Source organism: Cricetulus griseus, chromosome 2, assembly GCF_003668045.3.
Source record: "Cricetulus griseus strain 17A/GY chromosome 2, alternate assembly CriGri-PICRH-1.0, whole genome shotgun sequence".
Classification (NCBI taxonomy): Eukaryota; Metazoa; Chordata; class Mammalia; order Rodentia; family Cricetidae; genus Cricetulus; species Cricetulus griseus.
In genome coordinates this window covers 200,224,809-200,242,027 of record NC_048595.1, presented here as the reverse complement: position 1 = coordinate 200,242,027, position 17,219 = coordinate 200,224,809, and the positions used below count along the sequence as shown (strand labels likewise).

Sequence of the window (17,219 nt, the reverse complement as noted above, 5' to 3'; positions counted from 1 at the left end):
AACTCCATTACGCATGTTGAAGTATTACAAATGTTAATATTAGAACTAGCAAAAATGTATACACTTGTAAAAGTAGTCAACATATCACAAATCAACTGGGTGTAAGAAAGAATGACAAAACAAAAAAAAACTTTCTTAAGGCAATCAAATTCAGACATGTGTAAGAGAAAATAATGAATTACTCTTTCTAATTTAATGCAGTTCAGTATTTGAAATTTGACCACTGTAGTGCATCACCACAATAGATAAAGGAGAAACCCAAGAAGATTAATCTCAGTGGGTACAGAAAAATTTATGCAACAAAATTCATCACACATTAATGGATAAAATATTAACAAATGAAATTGGAAAGGAATTTGGAGTATGTTCAAAAATATACAGTAGCTAGATATGGTGGCACCTGCCTTTAATCTCAGTAGGCAGAGGTGTAGCACAAAAAAATCAAAAACCCAGAGACTGATATTGGGATTCCAGCTTCAAGATGTAGACAGATAAGCATAGCAACTGGCCAATAGCTTCTCCCTCTACCTCAGACTGAAATACTATCCTGGCTTCACCATACTCAGATTGCAATCCCAGACTGCTATGGTCTCCTCAACATGGTTGGAGAATCCTGAGACTGGCTATTGAAGACCCTGCTCCTATCTTTTATATCTCTCCAGTACTGCAATTGAAGGTGTGAGCTCTGTTACTCTTTTTAAACTGATTCAATCTCATGTAGCCCTGGGTGGCCTTGAACTCAGAGAGATCCATTTGCCTTTGTCTCCTGAGTCTTGGGATTAAAGTTATGTATCACCACTGCTTGATCTCTATAGCTTGAGACAGACTTTTCTTTCTGAATCCCCAGACAAGCTTTAATAAATCATAAATAAATATCACCATCAGTGAGTTTGAGATCAATCTAGCCTATGTAAGGAGTTCCAGAACAGGGAAGGCTGCACATTAGGACCCCATCTCAGAAAACTAGACTAATACATATATAGTAAATATTACTACAAGTGAATTATTGAACATTTTCTGATGACAATCAAAAATGAGATGAGGATGCCCACTCTGGCTATTACCAAGATTCTATGACCAGTCTCAACCAGAGGAATAAGGTAAAAAAGAAGTAAAAGCCACAACAGAAGGAATAAATTTATATTTTTAAATTATACAATTATATGCATAAAACCCATGAAGATGCTGCAATCAGAAGTGATAAGTGAAGTCAGGAATGTTGGTAGATGCAAAGTCAACATGTAAGAAAAATGAAGAAAAAGTGAAAAAATTAAAGCATTTAAGGCTTACAAATATAGAAATGCTTAGAAACAAATCTAGTGAGAGAGTTGTAAAGCAGGAATATATAACATTATTGAGAAAAATAAAAAGATTTTAGTAAATTGAGGAATACACAGCCTATTGGAAAGACTCTGTGATTGGAATGATGTTTATCTTTCAAACAATAGAAAATTTAAAATATCAAGCAAAAACTTCAACATTCTTTGTGAATTTGATGAGCTGAACATATGCTTTGTATTTATATGCAAAGAGAAAATAATAAAGCAATCTTAATCCAAAATAAACCTGTATATACTGTAACAGTAGTGTAATACCTGGAAGAAAGAATTGATAGTGTAGATTTCATTCAAATTAAAATTTCTGCTCTGCTGAGTTCCAGGATAGGCTCCAAAGCTACACAGAGAAACCCTGTCTCGAAAACAACAACAACAAAATTCTGCTCTGCAAAAGATTCTACAATGAAAAATTAAAAAATGAAACAAAAACAGCTCATAGACCAGCAGAAAATGCTGCCAGCAGATGTGTTTGGTAAAAGGCAGCTGTTCAAAATATGTAAAGACTTTCAAGACTCACCATTGACAAATCATGTAAAAAATATACCGAAGATCCTAACACTAAACAAGACTCGGAGATGGCAAATAAGCACAGGGGAAGAGACTCCATATGGATGTCATTAGGCAAATGCAAGTTCAAATAACAATGAGACATCACTACACAGCCATAAGACAGAATAGCCATACTCCAGGACACTGATGCTACCAACACCCGAGGAGGACATGAAGCACCAAGGATCCTTATTCATGGATCCTGGGAATGAAAATGGTATCGCCATTTTAGAAGATAGTTTGGCAGCTTCCTGCAAAACCAAGAACATTCTTATTATGTCATCCAGGAATCATTTTTTTGTATTTGTCAAATTAACCTAAAGCATAAGTCCACAAAAAAAATAACTGGGATAGGGTGTTTGTTTCAACCTTTTACATCACTTGTCAAAACCTGGCAGTGACCAAGATCCTCAGTAAGTGAAAGTGACAAAGTCTGATGCAATTACAGAATGGAACATTATTCCATACCGAGCAAAATGAGCTATCAATCCATGAATAGGCATTGAGGAAACTTAAACACATGGTCATCACAGAAGCAAAGCTGTAAAACTCTTAATAAAGAACATTTTGAAAAGGCCAAAGCAGGCAGACAGCAAGAAAGATAAATGATGGTGGCACCCCCCTTTAACACTAGCACTCAGGAGGCAGAGGCAAGTGGATCTCTGAGATTGAGGCCAGCCTGGTCTGCAGAGTGAGTTCCGGGATAGCCAGGGCTACATGGAAAAACCCTGTCTCGACAAACAAACAAATAAAAGAGACACATGATTTCCAGAGATTCCAAAAAAGGGAAAGGAAGATTAAATAAATAGCTTTCGAAGATTTGAAGTCAGGGAAACTACTTTGTGGTACTCTAAAATGGATGCACACTATGAAAAACTTAACCAAATCTACATAGTGTAGAGTACACAGAATGAATCCCAATTAAAGTGATGGACTCAGGGAAACATGTGTCAATACTGAAGCTCAAGTAGTTATAAGAAGCATACCACTCTGGAGGGGACAACAGGGAAGAACGTTGTGCTCAGCTGTGGAAATTCTCTGTGTCTTTAGTCATTTTTTCTGTGGATTTAAAATCCATCTTTTCAGAGGAAAACTTACCCTGAAGACAATAAGACCTGTTATAGACTTTTGATAAGTAAGAGAGCATATGATTGTTTGATATTCAAAGACAAATGGAACCTTGGAACTGATTCAGGATCACCTGACTTATGACAAGTGTAACAGCTCAGAATGGATCATCTTTTCAGTTCAGAATGCAAAGGCATTTGGGAACATATGCGCTTGAGAGAGTTTACATTGATTATACCTTTAAATGTGAGAAATAAAACAATCATTCAAAATACACAAGACTTCATTGAGTATGGAAAGATTTAAAATAGGAGAAAAGTGTTACACAGAAATGGAAAATATTGATAGATCATGTTAAGTTAAAATTACTAACTTTGTTTCTCAAAGACACTGTAAGTAAGAAGGTTAAAATAGAAGGCATAGTGTAGGGAAATTATTTGCAATATACATATCCAAAACGGAATTATACTAAGAATAAAGATTCTTCTGTAGACTAACAAGCCATTGGACAAATGCCTCAGATAAAAACATGAATAAAAGGCCTCATGCTAAGAAAGCATCTCAATGGTCAATAAACATGTGAAAGTTTGCCTTATTTCATTAATCACCCAGGAAATGCTAATAAAATATACACGATGACATCCATTCTCACTAGAGTGGTTAAAACTGGAAAGACAGCATCAAATGTTGACAAGATTATGGAGCAACTGGAATTCCTATGCGTTGCTGGAATTATTTTTCCACATTGCTGGGAATGGATCCCAATCCACTGAGTGCACTAGGCAAGCATTCTATTATTGAGCTGCATCTCCATCCACAGCTCTTAAAGAAATCTCTTTGAGACTGTGACTCATGATATACCCACTCTGGCCTTCAGTTTGTGATACCCTTTTGTGTGTGTTCCCAGAGATGGGACTACAGGGATGAGCTACCAGCTGCAGCTCAGGACAACTACCTTTGAACACTACTTCACAGTGCTTGTCAAGGTTAAATCTATTTTCACACTTTGATGCACAACAAATAGCTTTGATACATATAATATACACATATGTTATACACAGGATGTGTGAAAGATTGTTCATAGGAGTAACATTCAAAATTCAAATGGTGGCACAGGCCTTCAATCCCAGCACTTGGAAAGCAGAGGCAGGCAGTTCTGTGAGTTCAAGTTCGGCTTAGCCTGTATAGTGAGCTCCAGGACATCCAGGACTATGTAGAGAGATCCTGTCTCAAAAACAAAACAAACCCCCAACAAAACCCAAGCCAACCAAACAAACTGCACATAAAACTCACACCTGGAAACCACAATGTTGCTTTTCTGGAGTAGATGCAAACAAATAACTACATGAGCATATGAAGGAATGTACAAAACAATGAAAAGACCAGGTCAAGATCAGCTTACCAAAGAAAATGACAGCGAAGAACAATCGCACAACAGATAGAGATTCTACTGGAACCACTTTATAAAACTGGTAAGAAAGGCAGAATATCCCATGGCAATACAAGTGAAGTGCTCAGGAGGAGAGGAGAGTAGCAACTAACGAATGGCAGGGGATCATTATTTGTTTACACACAAGCAATTTAATCGTCTAGATTCTGTTTATTACTTGGCGACTCTTTGTTGTTCTGTACACTTAAGAATAATGCTAATTTTTATATGTATGTAGCATTTCGGTGAAAAGTAACTGAGAATATTCAAATATTTTGTGGATATCCATTGCATTTAATTTATGTATTCAAAACCTCTTTTGATCAATATGCCATTTTGATAATTTAAAAAGTTATGTTCAGTGAAAATTAAATCAGCAAATGTGCTAGAACTTCTGGTTGCTGAGATTGGAACATTCAATGGAGGATGCTTCTTATCGTTGTTTTTCTTTTTTATTATAAATTTTTATGATCTTATTTTAAATATCTATCCCAGTTCCCTCTTCCTCCCATCCTCCCATATCTCCCACCAACCACCCCATAATATATCTTAAAGAGTGTTTAAACACAGCAGTGCTGGAACTGAGAACAAAGTGGACTACACTGTGTGCAACACTAGAAAAGTACGCACGGTGGCGCTGCAGACTAACAATTTGTGTAACAAGGGACTCAAAGGATAAGCCGGAAGTTCTTCCCGGGAATCAGAATGCTGACTGTTCCTGAAATAAGGGGGCATTTGCATGAGATCCAGGACAATGGACTCCTATAAGCAAATTATTAAGATGTAATTCAAGGTTATTTCACAAAACCTTATCTGTGTGGATTAAAACTGACTAGAAGCAGCACCATCTGAACTGCATCTGAACAATGGAGACAGCTCTAGCAAAAACGCCAGGAAAAAGGCAAGTAGCTTTTCTCATTATATTGTTGCTTTTGTGGGAGGCTGGCTCTGAGGCAATTAGATATTCCATGCCAGAAGAAACGGAGAGTGGCTACTTGGTGGCTAACCTGGAAAAAGATCTGGGGCTCAGGGTGGGGGAGCTGGTCTCTAGAGAGGCACGAATCCATCACAGTGGGAACAAAGAGCTCTTGCAGCTGGATGCAGAGACCGGGAATTTATTTGTAAAGGAAAAACCAGATCGCGAGGAGCTGTGTGGGGTGACAGAACCCTGTCTGCTGCACTTCCAGCTCATACTGGAAAACCCTGTGCAGTTCTTCCAAACTGACCTGCAGCTCACAGACATAAACGACCATTCTCCAGAGTTCCCTCACAGAGAAATGCTCCTGAAAATTCAAGAAAGTGCCCAGCCAGGGACTGTGTTTCCTCTGAAGGCAGCTCAGGACTCTGACATAGGGAGCAATGCTGTTCAGAACTACACAGTCAGCTCCAACCTCCATTTCCATGTGGTCACTCACAGTCGAGCTGATGGCAGGAAATACCCAGAGCTGGTGCTGGACAGAGCCCTGGACAGGGAGGAGCAGCCTGAGCTCTCTTTAACCCTCACTGCTGTGGATGGAGGGTCTCCGCCCAGGTCTGGGGCGACCACAGTTCGCATTGAAGTCGTGGACATCAATGATAACGCCCCCCAGTTTGTACAGTCGCTCTATGAGGTGCAGGTCCCTGAGAACAGCCCCGTGGATGCCTTAGTTTTGACAGTCTCTGCCATGGATTTAGATGCTGGGATACATGGGAATGTAGTCTACTCTCTGTTTCAAGGCGGTGAAGTTTCTCAACCATTTGTAATAGACGAAGTCACAGGAGAAATTCATCTTAAAGGGGCATTGGATTTTGAGGAAACTCAATATTATAACATGGAAATTATAGCCACAGACAATGGAGGCCTTTCAGGAAAATGCAGTGTAACTATACAGGTGTTGGATGTGAATGACAACGCTCCTAAACTCACCATATCTTCGCTCACTACGTCAATCCCAGAAAATGCTCCTGAAGCTGTAGTTATTGTTTTCCGTGTTTCTGACCCAGATTCTGGGGACAATGGAAGGATGGTGTGTTCTATTCCAAGCGATCTCCCATTTCTCTTAAAACCCACTTTCAAGAACTATTACACTTTAGTGACAGAGGGGCCACTAGACAGAGAGAGCAGAGCTGAGTACAATATCACCATCACAGTCACCGACCTGGGCACACCCAGGCTCACAACCCAGCACACCATAAATGTGGAGGTTTCCGACGTCAACGACAACACCCCCGCCTTCACACAAACCTCCTACACACTGTTTGTCCAGGAGAACAACAGCCCCGCCCTGCACATAGGCACCATCAGCGCCACAGACTCAGACTCAGGCTCCAATGCCCACATCACCTACTCGCTGCTGCCCACCCACGACTCGCAGCTGGCCCTCTCCTCGCTCATCTCCATCAATGCAGACAACGGGCAGCTGTTCGCGCTCAGGGCGCTGGACTATGAGGCCCTGCAGACCTTCGAGTTCCGCGTGGGCGCCACAGACCAAGGTTTGCCTGCGCTCAGCAGTCAGGCTCTGGTGCGCGTGCTCGTGCTGGACGCCAATGACAATGCGCCCTTTGTGCTCTACCCTCTGCAGAACGCGTCTGTGCCCTACACAGAGCTGCTGCCCAGGGCGGCAGAGCCAGGCTACCTGGTCACCAAGGTGGTGGCAGTGGACCGCGACTCTGGCCAGAATGCCTGGCTGTCCTTCCAGCTGCTCAAGGCCACGGAGCCAGGGCTATTCACCGTGTGGGCTCACAATGGCGAGGTGCGCACCTCCAGGCTGCTGAGTGAGCGCGATGCTCCCAAGCACAGGCTGCTGCTGCTGGTCAAGGACAATGGCGACCCTCCTAGGTCTGCCAGTGTCACTCTGCAAGTGCTGGTGGTGGATGGCTTCTCTCAGCCCTACCTGCCTCTGCCTGAGGTGGCGCCCGACTCAGTGCAGGATGATGATTTGCTCACACTCTATTTAGTCATTGCCTTGGCGTCAGTGTCTTCACTCTTCCTCTTGTCTGTGCTGCTGTTCGTGGGGGTGAGACTGTGCAGGAGGGCCAGGGAGGCCTCTCTGGCTGTCTGCTCTATGCCTGAGGGACACTTTCCTAGCCACCTAGTGGATGTCAATGGCATGGGGACTCTGTCCCAGGGCTACTACCAATATGAAGTGACTGGAGACTCTGCGACCACAGATTTCAAATTCCTGAACCCTATTATTCCCAATAGTCTGTTTCAGGAACCCTAGCTGAATTTTAGTTTCAGGGAGAGCACGGTTTCGATACCTGAATCAGATTCAGTTGGTTGGCTATTAGTATTTTCCTTTTGTATTCAGTAATCTTTCCTTCTGTCAACATATTTCTATGTTTATTTCATTGTTTGTTAATAGTGTATTGGGGGGTGCTATGCTTCCTGTTTTATCAATACAACCTTAATGCATCTTTTCTTTTACTAATTTGGGGGGTTATCTTTGCTGTGTTTCTCTGGACATATCAAATAGGAACTCATTTCTTCTTCTGCATTGATAACCAGGATGGATTTCTACACCGCCCTTTTTGAATCGTATTTTATTGATGCTATGTAGATAACCTGCTTTGCTGTATTCATTTTGATTTTTACTTTCATTGCAGCTTGTTCACTGTACAATTACAGCATTTATTGTGGCATTTTTAGAGATACACATACCATACCTTGATAACATTCCCCTACTTATCACATTCTTTACTTCTCTTGTTTTTTTCCCCTTTGCACTCTGGAATGCCCCATTTTCTCACATACGTCTTGTCTTTTAGAGGGTGACTGCTTTGCTCAAATGATCTTCAGTGCCATGTCCTTCAAAATGATGATTTCATTCTTCTTGATGCCTGGACAAAGTAACTCCATTGTGCATGTGTGTGTTTTCCTCACCCACACTTCCGTTACGATGGCAACACAGCGTTGTGTGTAGCTCATGAAGTGTGAGCAGAAGAGAGAGTCACCTGTCAAGAGTTCTACATGTTTCATACACAAATGGTAGTAGTGTGTTGTTTAATTTATCATCTTTAGTGACAACTACAATTAGTATTTCAGGATTTTGTTTGCTTATATACAGGCCAAAATTGCTTTAAAAATGTACCATAAATAATGTTGCTTGGCCTAAGTCATTGCAAGTGACTGAGTGTGCTTTCACTTTGTATGAGAAGACATTTAGTGAGGCTCCTGTTTGGATGACACTTGCTGGTTGTAAATGAGGGCATGTTAAACTTTCCATAAAATATTCAGATGAATGGCTTTTAAATGTCTTTTTTCTTTTTATTATTAATATTTACTTGCCACAAATAGGGTGACTTAGGGAAACTATTTCCATTGGGGCCTGTCAACGGTCCTACCAACAGGTTCCTTCCTTCCTATTTCAATCTGCCATGATGTAGAATTATTTGGGGATGAGATCTGTCTATCCACAACAGTATTCTACCTACAACATTGTAATTAAACAGTGTACAAATATAGGAATTTATAATAGAAAAAACATATCATTGGGGAAGTTTAAATTTTCTACAATCAAAAAGAACACCTGAAAGCAACCAAAACCACAAAATATGGCTATTTTGAGTGAATTTTTTTTAATTTACACATAAAAAATTTTTCTTGGTTAAATTATTATTATTATTATCTTTTTTGAGACAGGGTTTCTCCGTGGCTTTGGAGGCTGTCCTGGAATGAGCTCTTGTAGTCTGGAACTCACAGAGATCTTCTTGCCTCTGCCTCCCAAGTGCTGGGATTAAAGGTGTGCACCACCACCACCCAGCTGGTCAAATTATTTAAATATCACTTTTCATATTTTATCATCCAGACATATCTATCCAGTGTTTGAGTGTTTTGTCTACAAGAAAGATAATTGAATTCATATAAAGTTGAAAATTGTTTTGGATACTCTGAAAAGTCAAGAATTTAATACTGATATGCTCTTAAGCTCTAGCAGGTGGAGTTGTATAGTTGTAAGCACACATAAATGCTTTCAGGAGCTGGGGAACCACTTTCCAAGCAGGAAGCTCTCCAGTACAAAAATTTTATGTAAATGAGCTTTGTAGTATGAATTCTGAATAATGGATACATTACTAAGTGCAGGACTATGGAGAGTTAATATTTGTATACTGCTAACTACTGTTGCACTTTGTGGCATTTTACAAACTGCAAGTCGGATATCAGCAAAAGAGATGGTTTTGTCAATCAAATCTCTAGTAATAAGTTTACTAACATTTATGTGCAAGTTGGTATTACTGATATTTCAATGATTGAAGAGGAAACAAAATTAAACAAAAATTGAGTCTTCTGACTGCTAAATAACTTCAGTAGACATTAAATAAAATGAAAGTGTTTTTTTTTTACTTATAGTTGAGCCTGTAATACATAACACAATGTCTCATTCAAAACAGGTGCTCAATTTGTGGTCATTGGATAATAAACTTGCAACATTTAGGAACTCAATGAATTTTCTGAGGACTTGAAGATTTATCTCAAACTTGTTTACACATCAAATTTCAGGAGAACAATCCATATTCAGGAAAGGGAACAACAATTTAATTTTGTCAGAATAACACCAATCTCTATGGATCCAGTTTCTCTAAAAACTCAGAGAACTGTAAAATAATGCATTAATCTCTAATTTAGTTCCATATTGAGCTTATTAATGTCTTTGATTGGTGTTGGGAAAGATCAAATACAAGATTTTTCTGTCCATTCATTTAACTGTCAGAAATCTCTTTTTAGAGTCCTTTGTCTCTAATTGGTGCTCCTATTGACCTCTGTTTACTATTAAAGCATCAACAATAATTGAAAAAATTCAAGATAGAGATTCAATCATTAATTTTCAAAACATAATATCATTCAGGATATACTATCCCTCATTTTTTCTATAAACACATCAATTCAGAAATTTAATTACTTTCTTGAAAAACCCACTGTCCAATTTTAGTCCATAACAACAGCTTGGTTAACCATATACTTAAGAATGAAAATATTTTTCTACTGCTCTTCTGTCATTCAATACTGTTGATTACAAGTGTGGTGTCATCCAGCTTCTTGGTCATTATATGTAAATCCCTTTTACTTCCACACTTGACTTCCCCCAAAAACAGAGAAATGAAAAGCCTCATTTTACTTTAGATTATTTCATTTATTCATCAAGTTCTGACCATTGCTATTTAAGAATGTAAGTCATGTAACACACTACATTGTTCTAGTAGTTCTGATCTTTTAAAAAGGTTCCACTTGGCATATTTTCATAGCAACTAGTACTTACCTCACAGTTGTCATTTCCTACTTTTGATTTAACCAAATAAAATTTCTTTCACTTACAGTCTTTCCATGTGGTTACAAATCTCTATGTCCTAGGTGAGAGAGCAAAACTGAACCTGTCCAGTCATTTTTTTCCATGGCCTTAGTCATCCTCAGTGATGTTTTTAATCAGCTTCTTACCTTCTTTAGGAAGTTACTTCATACTGTCCTGGCTTTAATGGTCTTTAAAAGAGATATTGGAGGTCTCGTGGGAGTTTGCACTCTGGTTGCAGTAGATCCAAGCCTTAATTAAAAGGGTTGACTCAACTTAGATACACATGGGTAGAAGTTCTATTTCACTCCTAAAGTTGTGTGTGAGACCCAACCTGCCCAGGGGCTTATAATTCTGCATTTTCTCTACGTAGCAACAGCCTTAGAAAATCTCACCTTCTTCCTGGCTGTTGTTATGTCTTTAAGTGTTGTTATGTCTTTTAAGCTAGAATGAATCCTGGTGAAAATATTTTTTTACACAACTGATGAGTGAAAAACCATGTGCAAAACCAGGTGGGATGGTGAATACCTTGAGTCTCAACATTGGGAGGTAGAAGCACATGAATCTCTGGGAGCTAGATGCTTTCCTAGTCTACAGCATGAGTTCCACGAAGCCAGGGCTACACAGAGCAACCCTGTCTCACAAGGAAACAAAACAAAGCAATGCAAAGCAATAACAGCACCACCACCACACCACACCACACCACACCCCCACACACATACACACACCCACACACACACACACCCCCACACACACACACACAGAGAGAGAGAGAGAGAGAGAGAGAGAGAGAGACTCACAGCTGTAATCTAGGCAATAAGTGTACAAACTTGATAGTGCCCTAAAATAGTAAGCTACAACCCAAAATTCCTTTTCTGAATGAGCAGTTGCTATATATAGACTCTTGTGAAACTTGAAATTAACTTGATCCTTCAAAAGCAATTTCCTCCTCATAAAACCATATATCAAACATTACTGTTGTATTAATAAAGATCAGATCTGCAACTACTGAAAAATTCATTTATGGTAGTAAACTGTGACAAAACCAGGCAAATATAACAACAGGAGAAAAAAGTATAGATCCATTTGCCTTATTGGCATTGATTGGAAAAGCCTCAACAAAATACTGGTAAACCAACACCAATAACAGAGGAAACCATACTCCATATCTATAAAGGATTTACCAAGGAACATATTGGCTCGACTTTAAAAAATCAATACTGAAATATGCCTTGTGTACAAAATGACACAATTGTCTCAGTCCATGCAGAAAACACTTTAGAAAATTTAATAACTGGAAAAGGAAAACATCTATGTACTTATAGGTGACATGGCCTCACATCCTAAGTAATCTACAAAAATACTAACGTAAACAAATTCATCAAGTTTGAGGTACACAAAAATCATCATCTTAGAATTAACTATTTCTGCACATTAGCATCAGACAAACTGGAAATGAAGAAAAGTCTGTTGGAATATAAAGAAACAAGTTGCTTAAAAAGGTAGCCGACAAGTGTGTAGATGAATTTCATACAGAACACAGACAACATTGACGTAAACTACAGAGGGCCTATGTAAGGAGGAAGTGTAGTGGACTGGAAGACTCTATATTGTAAATATTACCCTCAAACTAGTGAATGATTTAATGGAATTCTTACCAAAATACCAGTTTGCTTTTTTCCCAGTTCTTAAGTGCCTTTAAATTTTTCATGTAAAAACGCAAGGACTTCTGGATAGCCAAAAAATAATGAAAGAAAAACAAATTTAAGGAAATATTCTAAATTAGGAATAACACAATCAAATATTTGGATGATTTGTATGTGTTAAATCCATAAATATTATTTTGCATTTTAATACAGAAAATATTTGCTAGTTGTTTTAGATTGCATCAAAAATGTATAGCGTCAATCTACTTCAAATACTTCAGAATTGGAAGACTAGCTAGTTTTACATGTTAGTTAGCTCTCAACAGTGTGCACTACGTGGTTTGTAATTATTGGACTTAGGTGGTTAGCTGATGAATGAATTAGATCTATGCACCTGCATTTGTGCATTGAGGAATTTCAAAAGGTAATTCCCTTTATAATAATTTATACAAACTGTTGGTATTAACCATGTAACTCTGCTTTATAGCACTTTAAGAGAGTACTTTTAGAAATATGATTTCATGTTTTGCTTAGCTGATTATTCAAAGCTTAAACAAGTGTTCCAAGACTATCAATGTCTTCTGGTTTCTGTTCATGGTTCCTCTCATGAATAGTAGTCGACAACTTTACCAATTATGAAGGTTAGGGCAAAAAGAATGTTGGGAGAAAAAAAAAAAACTATATACACTTTCAACATGGCAGTAATTTGGACATTAAAATGGTGTTTGACATTAAAAGGTGTTTTGACTCTAAACTAGAACTGTTTCAATTTCCTCAAAAAGACACAGGGTGGCGCTGCAGGCTAAGATTGCGTTTTAAAAGCACTAAAATACTAGGAATCTCTTGCAGCAATACAGAACAAAAGAGGATCGCCAAGAGCTTTACAAGCACTTGGGAGCTATGAAGGGGTTTGGGCAAGGATATACTGGATTAATGTAAGATTAAGAGCAAAATTGTGAAGATCCCTCCGAAGAAGAAACCTGAACCCAGCATTTCAAAACATTTGGAGACCACTAAAGGATTGGATGCAAACACTTTCCCAACATGGAGAAACTGGAGAGAATTCACCCAAACAGGCAAGTCATGGCTTTTATCTTTATGCTGGTTTTGGCTCAGGTTTGCAGTGAGCAAACAACTCGGTACTCTATCTTGGAGGAAACAGAAAGTGGCTCCTTTGTAGCCCATCTGTCCAAGGACCTGGGCCTGAGATCTGGGGAACTGACAGCCCGCTCTGCACGGGTGATGTCTGATGATTACAAGCAGCGATTGCTGCTGGATCCTGAGACAGGAGATCTGCTTCTGAGGGAGAAACTAGACCGGGAAGAGCTGTGTGCCTCCATGGAGCCCTGTGTGCTATATTTCCAGGTGTCTCTTGAAAAGCCAGTGCAGTATTTTCAAGGAGAATTGCTGATCCAGGACATAAATGACCACTCACCAGAATTCCTAAATAGGGAAATGCTCTTGAAAATACCAGAAAACAGCCAGCCAGGCTCACGGTTCTCACTGAAATTAGCTCAAGACTTGGATGTGGGCAGCAATGGGCTTCAACAGTACACAGTCAACTCCAACTCACATTTTCATGTCGTCACTCGAAATAACAGTGAAGGCAAAAAGTACCCGGAATTGGTGCAGGACAGAGCCCTGGACAGAGAGGAGCAGGCAGAGATGAGTTTGACCCTCACGGCTCTGGATGGCGGGTCTCCACCTAGGTCAGGAACAGCCATGGTTCGAATCCTGATCCTGGACATCAATGACAATGCCCCTGAGTTTGTGAACACCCCCTATGAGGTGCAGGTCCTGGAGAGCAGTCCCCCAGACTCCCCAGTCCTGACTGTCCTAGCCAAGGATGCAGATGCTGGCAACTTTGGGAGAGTTTCTTATGGATTGTTGCAAGCCTCAGATGAAATTCTACAAACTTTCTCAATAAATGAAGTCACCGGAGAAATACGACTGAAAAAGGGATTGGATTTTGAAAAAATCAAATCTTACTACGTGGAAATCGAGGCCACAGATGGAGGAGGCCTTTCTGGGAAGGGTGCTGTGGTGATAGAGGTGTTGGATGTGAACGACAACGCCCCAGAGCTGAGCATATCTTCACTGTCCAACTCAGTCCCAGAAAACGCTCCAGAGACCATAATCAGCATCTTCAGAGTTGGAGACAGGGATTCCGGAGAGAATGGAAAGGTGGTTTGTTCTATTCCAGAAAACCTGCCATTCATCCTAAAATCCACTTTCAAGAATTTCTACACTCTAGTAACAGAGATTCCACTGGACAGAGAGAGCAGAGATGAGTACAACATCACCATCACAGTCACCGACCTGGGCACACCCAGGCTCACAGCCCAGCACACCATAACAGTGCAGGTCTCTGATGTCAACGACAACGCCCCCGCCTTCACACAAACCTCCTACACCCTGTTTGTCCAGGAGAACAACAGCCCCGCCCTGCACATAGGCACCATCAGCGCCACAGACTCAGACTCAGGCTCCAATGCCCACATCACCTACTCGCTGCTGCCCACCCACGACCCGCAGCTGGCCCTCTCCTCGCTCATCTCCATCAATGCTGACAATGGGCAGCTGTTCGCGCTCAGGGCGCTGGATTATGAGGCCCTGCAGACCTTCGAGTTCCGCGTGGGAGCCACAGACCAAGGTTCGCCTGCGCTCAGCAGTCAGGCTCTGGTGCGCGTGCTCGTGCTGGACGCCAATGACAATGCTCCCTTCGTGCTCTACCCACTGCAGAACGCGTCTGCTCCCTACACAGAGCTGCTGCCCAGGGCGGCTGAGCCAGGCTACTTGATCACCAAGGTGGTGGCAGTGGACCGCGACTCTGGCCAGAATGCCTGGCTGTCCTTCCAGCTGCTCAAGGCCACGGAACCAGGGCTGTTCACTGTGTGGGCTCACAATGGCGAGGTGCGCACCTCCAGGCTGCTGAGTGAGCGCGATGCTCCCAAGCACAGGCTGCTGCTGCTGGTCAAGGACAATGGAGATCCTCCTAGGTCTGCCAGTGTCACTCTGCATGTGCTGGTGGTGGATGGCTTGTCTCAGCCCTACCTGCCTCTGCCTGAGGTGGTGCGCGAATCTTCACAGGAGGAAGACGCGCTCACTCTGTACTTGGTCATCGCCTTGGCATCTGTGTCTTCGCTCTTCCTCTTGTCTGTGCTGATGTTTGTGGGAGTGAGGCTGTGCAGGAGGGCCAGGGCGTCCTCTCTGAGTGGCTGCTCTGTGCCTGAGGGTCACTTTCCTGGTCACCTGTTGGATGTCAGCGGCGAGGGGACCCTGTCCCAGAACTACCAGTATGAAGTGTGTCTGAGAGAAGGCTCTGGGACTGGTGAGTTCAACTTCCTCAAACCCATGATCCCTAACCTTTTGCTTCAGGATGCTGGGAGAGAAAGTAAGGAAAGTCCCCACTACAGGGATAGTTTTCTATTCAGTTAAGCATTCAAAGCAGTCCTATGTATCTTAAGAAATAACATTCTAGCTTTTATGCAAGAAGTTTAAAGGCTACAACCTGTTTTCAAAATACTGCATGTGTACATGTGTCCAACAGCTGTCACTTTTCCTACTGGCATTAAGCACGGTCCGGTTGTCATTATCCCACATGTTTAGTTTGTGCTTTCCTCATATTTCGGTGACGTTGGTGACAATCTTCTCATATCTACAAATAACTCAAATAGCATAAAATTTGTTTTAATTACTTTCTCCTTTAAGGCTAATAAGAAAATTTGAACTTTTGTATTATTGTGTCACCTGTTTTTTCCTTATACCTTTTTCTTTTTAAGGCTAGGATGCTTAGTTTTTTTATTTGACATTAGCCTACTTATGTCTGCCAAATTCTTATCATGATGTCCTTCATTGGAATAATTGCATACTTGTTTTATTTATGTGCCTGCAAGTGTTCCAAAAATATCAAGGTTACAATTTTCCATTAATTTGTTATTTCTTTCATGAAATAAAAATTTAAAAAGCAATATCCCAATCTTATGTCCTGGTTTCCTCCACAGCATTCCAATCTGAAGAAGCATCAGATTTCTCCTTTCCTCCTCACCCTTGGGGAGAAGCTAAAGCATAGTGTCATGTCTTGGGGTTTTCCTGCAGCTTGTCCTACCTTCCAGTAGACATTTCTCCTAGATTCTGGCAATGTTGTCTAGTTCTTGCTATTGAGACTTCACATTTTTGCTTTATGTTATTTGGTAGCTATGGATTTTAAAAGATCCTCAGTAGAATTTTACTATTTCCCTTTCTTCTTTGTTGTGTAATGTGATTTCAGTTACTTTTAACTTAAATTTTCAATCAAATGAAGTTGTGTTCCAGAAAATAAGTATTGTTTTGCCCTTGATTTAACAACAGTGCATTTATTGAATTATCATTGTTTTATGTCATGTTCAACAATAATCACAGTGTGCGATTCTGCCTAGCTATATTCATGTAGATATGACTGTAAAAGTTAACTTTAGACAGAAAATTAGGAATTAAAAAGCCTTCTGTATCTCGGCGTGTTGGCACACATACACTTAATCCCACCACTCAGGAGATAGAACTTGGAAAGGTCTCTTTAGGTTCAAAGCCAGTCTGGTTTTCAATGGGGAGCTCCAGGCCAGCCAATGTTGTATCATGAGACCCAGTCTCAAAATGTAGCTGGAATACTGGAACCTGTTCTGTCTTACTCCACAGAAGCTAGTGAGTAGAGCCAGAAATTTGTTCTTTAGGATGTACTTTATTTGGAGAGCTTGAAATCTGAGAAGGCCAAAAGTCAACATACCAAACTGCCTTATGTCTCACTTCTAGGCATCAGACTATGCAGGAGGAAGGTGACGGTTAGGCAGCCAGGGAGTCAGAATTTAGTCTTATCCCTCTGGGTAGGTGGTCAGTCATATTTTTGAGATTTGTGACATATTTGTTTTTCTCACTATCATCACCTGAACTT

The 17,219-nt window shown here is 40.5% G+C and overlaps 2 protein-coding genes across 3 annotated transcripts in view; both read left to right on the top strand.

Moving 5' to 3' along the window:
• LOC113830936 (protocadherin beta-4-like) overlaps positions 1-8,608 on the top strand; it is a 37,827-nt gene extending 29,219 nt beyond the window's left edge. Inside the window, exon 2 of the mRNA XM_027398097.2 lies at positions 8,131-8,608. The gene's annotated coding sequence lies outside the window, so the exon portion shown is untranslated. The remainder of the gene's footprint in view (positions 1-8,130) is intronic.
• On the top strand, positions 927-16,265 carry LOC100769617 (protocadherin beta-6-like). Of its 2 annotated transcripts, none has more exons than XM_035440182.1 (2): positions 927-5,993; positions 14,081-16,265. In XM_035440182.1, exons 1-2 carry the CDS (start codon positions 5,250-5,252, stop codon positions 15,728-15,730), a joined length of 2,394 nt encoding a protein of 797 aa, XP_035296073.1. In that variant the 5' UTR covers positions 927-5,249; the 3' UTR covers positions 15,731-16,265. The 2 variants fall into 2 exon arrangements, with proteins under 2 accessions (XP_035296073.1, XP_035296072.1); XM_035440181.1 differs by lacking the exon at positions 927-5,993 and adding an exon at positions 8,213-8,350 and having other exon boundaries at positions 13,142-16,265.
• Positions 16,266-17,219: the final 954 nt, after the last annotated feature.

Bases quoted from the DNA above. Each gene is read 5' to 3' on its own strand.
- LOC100769617 (XM_035440182.1), top strand. From the start codon at position 5,250: ATGGAGACAGCTCTAGCAAAAACGCCAGGAAAAAGGCAAGTAGCTTTT. The intron at 5,994-14,080 runs GTGCAGGTCCCT...ACCCCCTATGAG, and splicing joins TTGTACAGTCGCTCTATGAG to GTGCAGGTCCTGGAGAGCAG.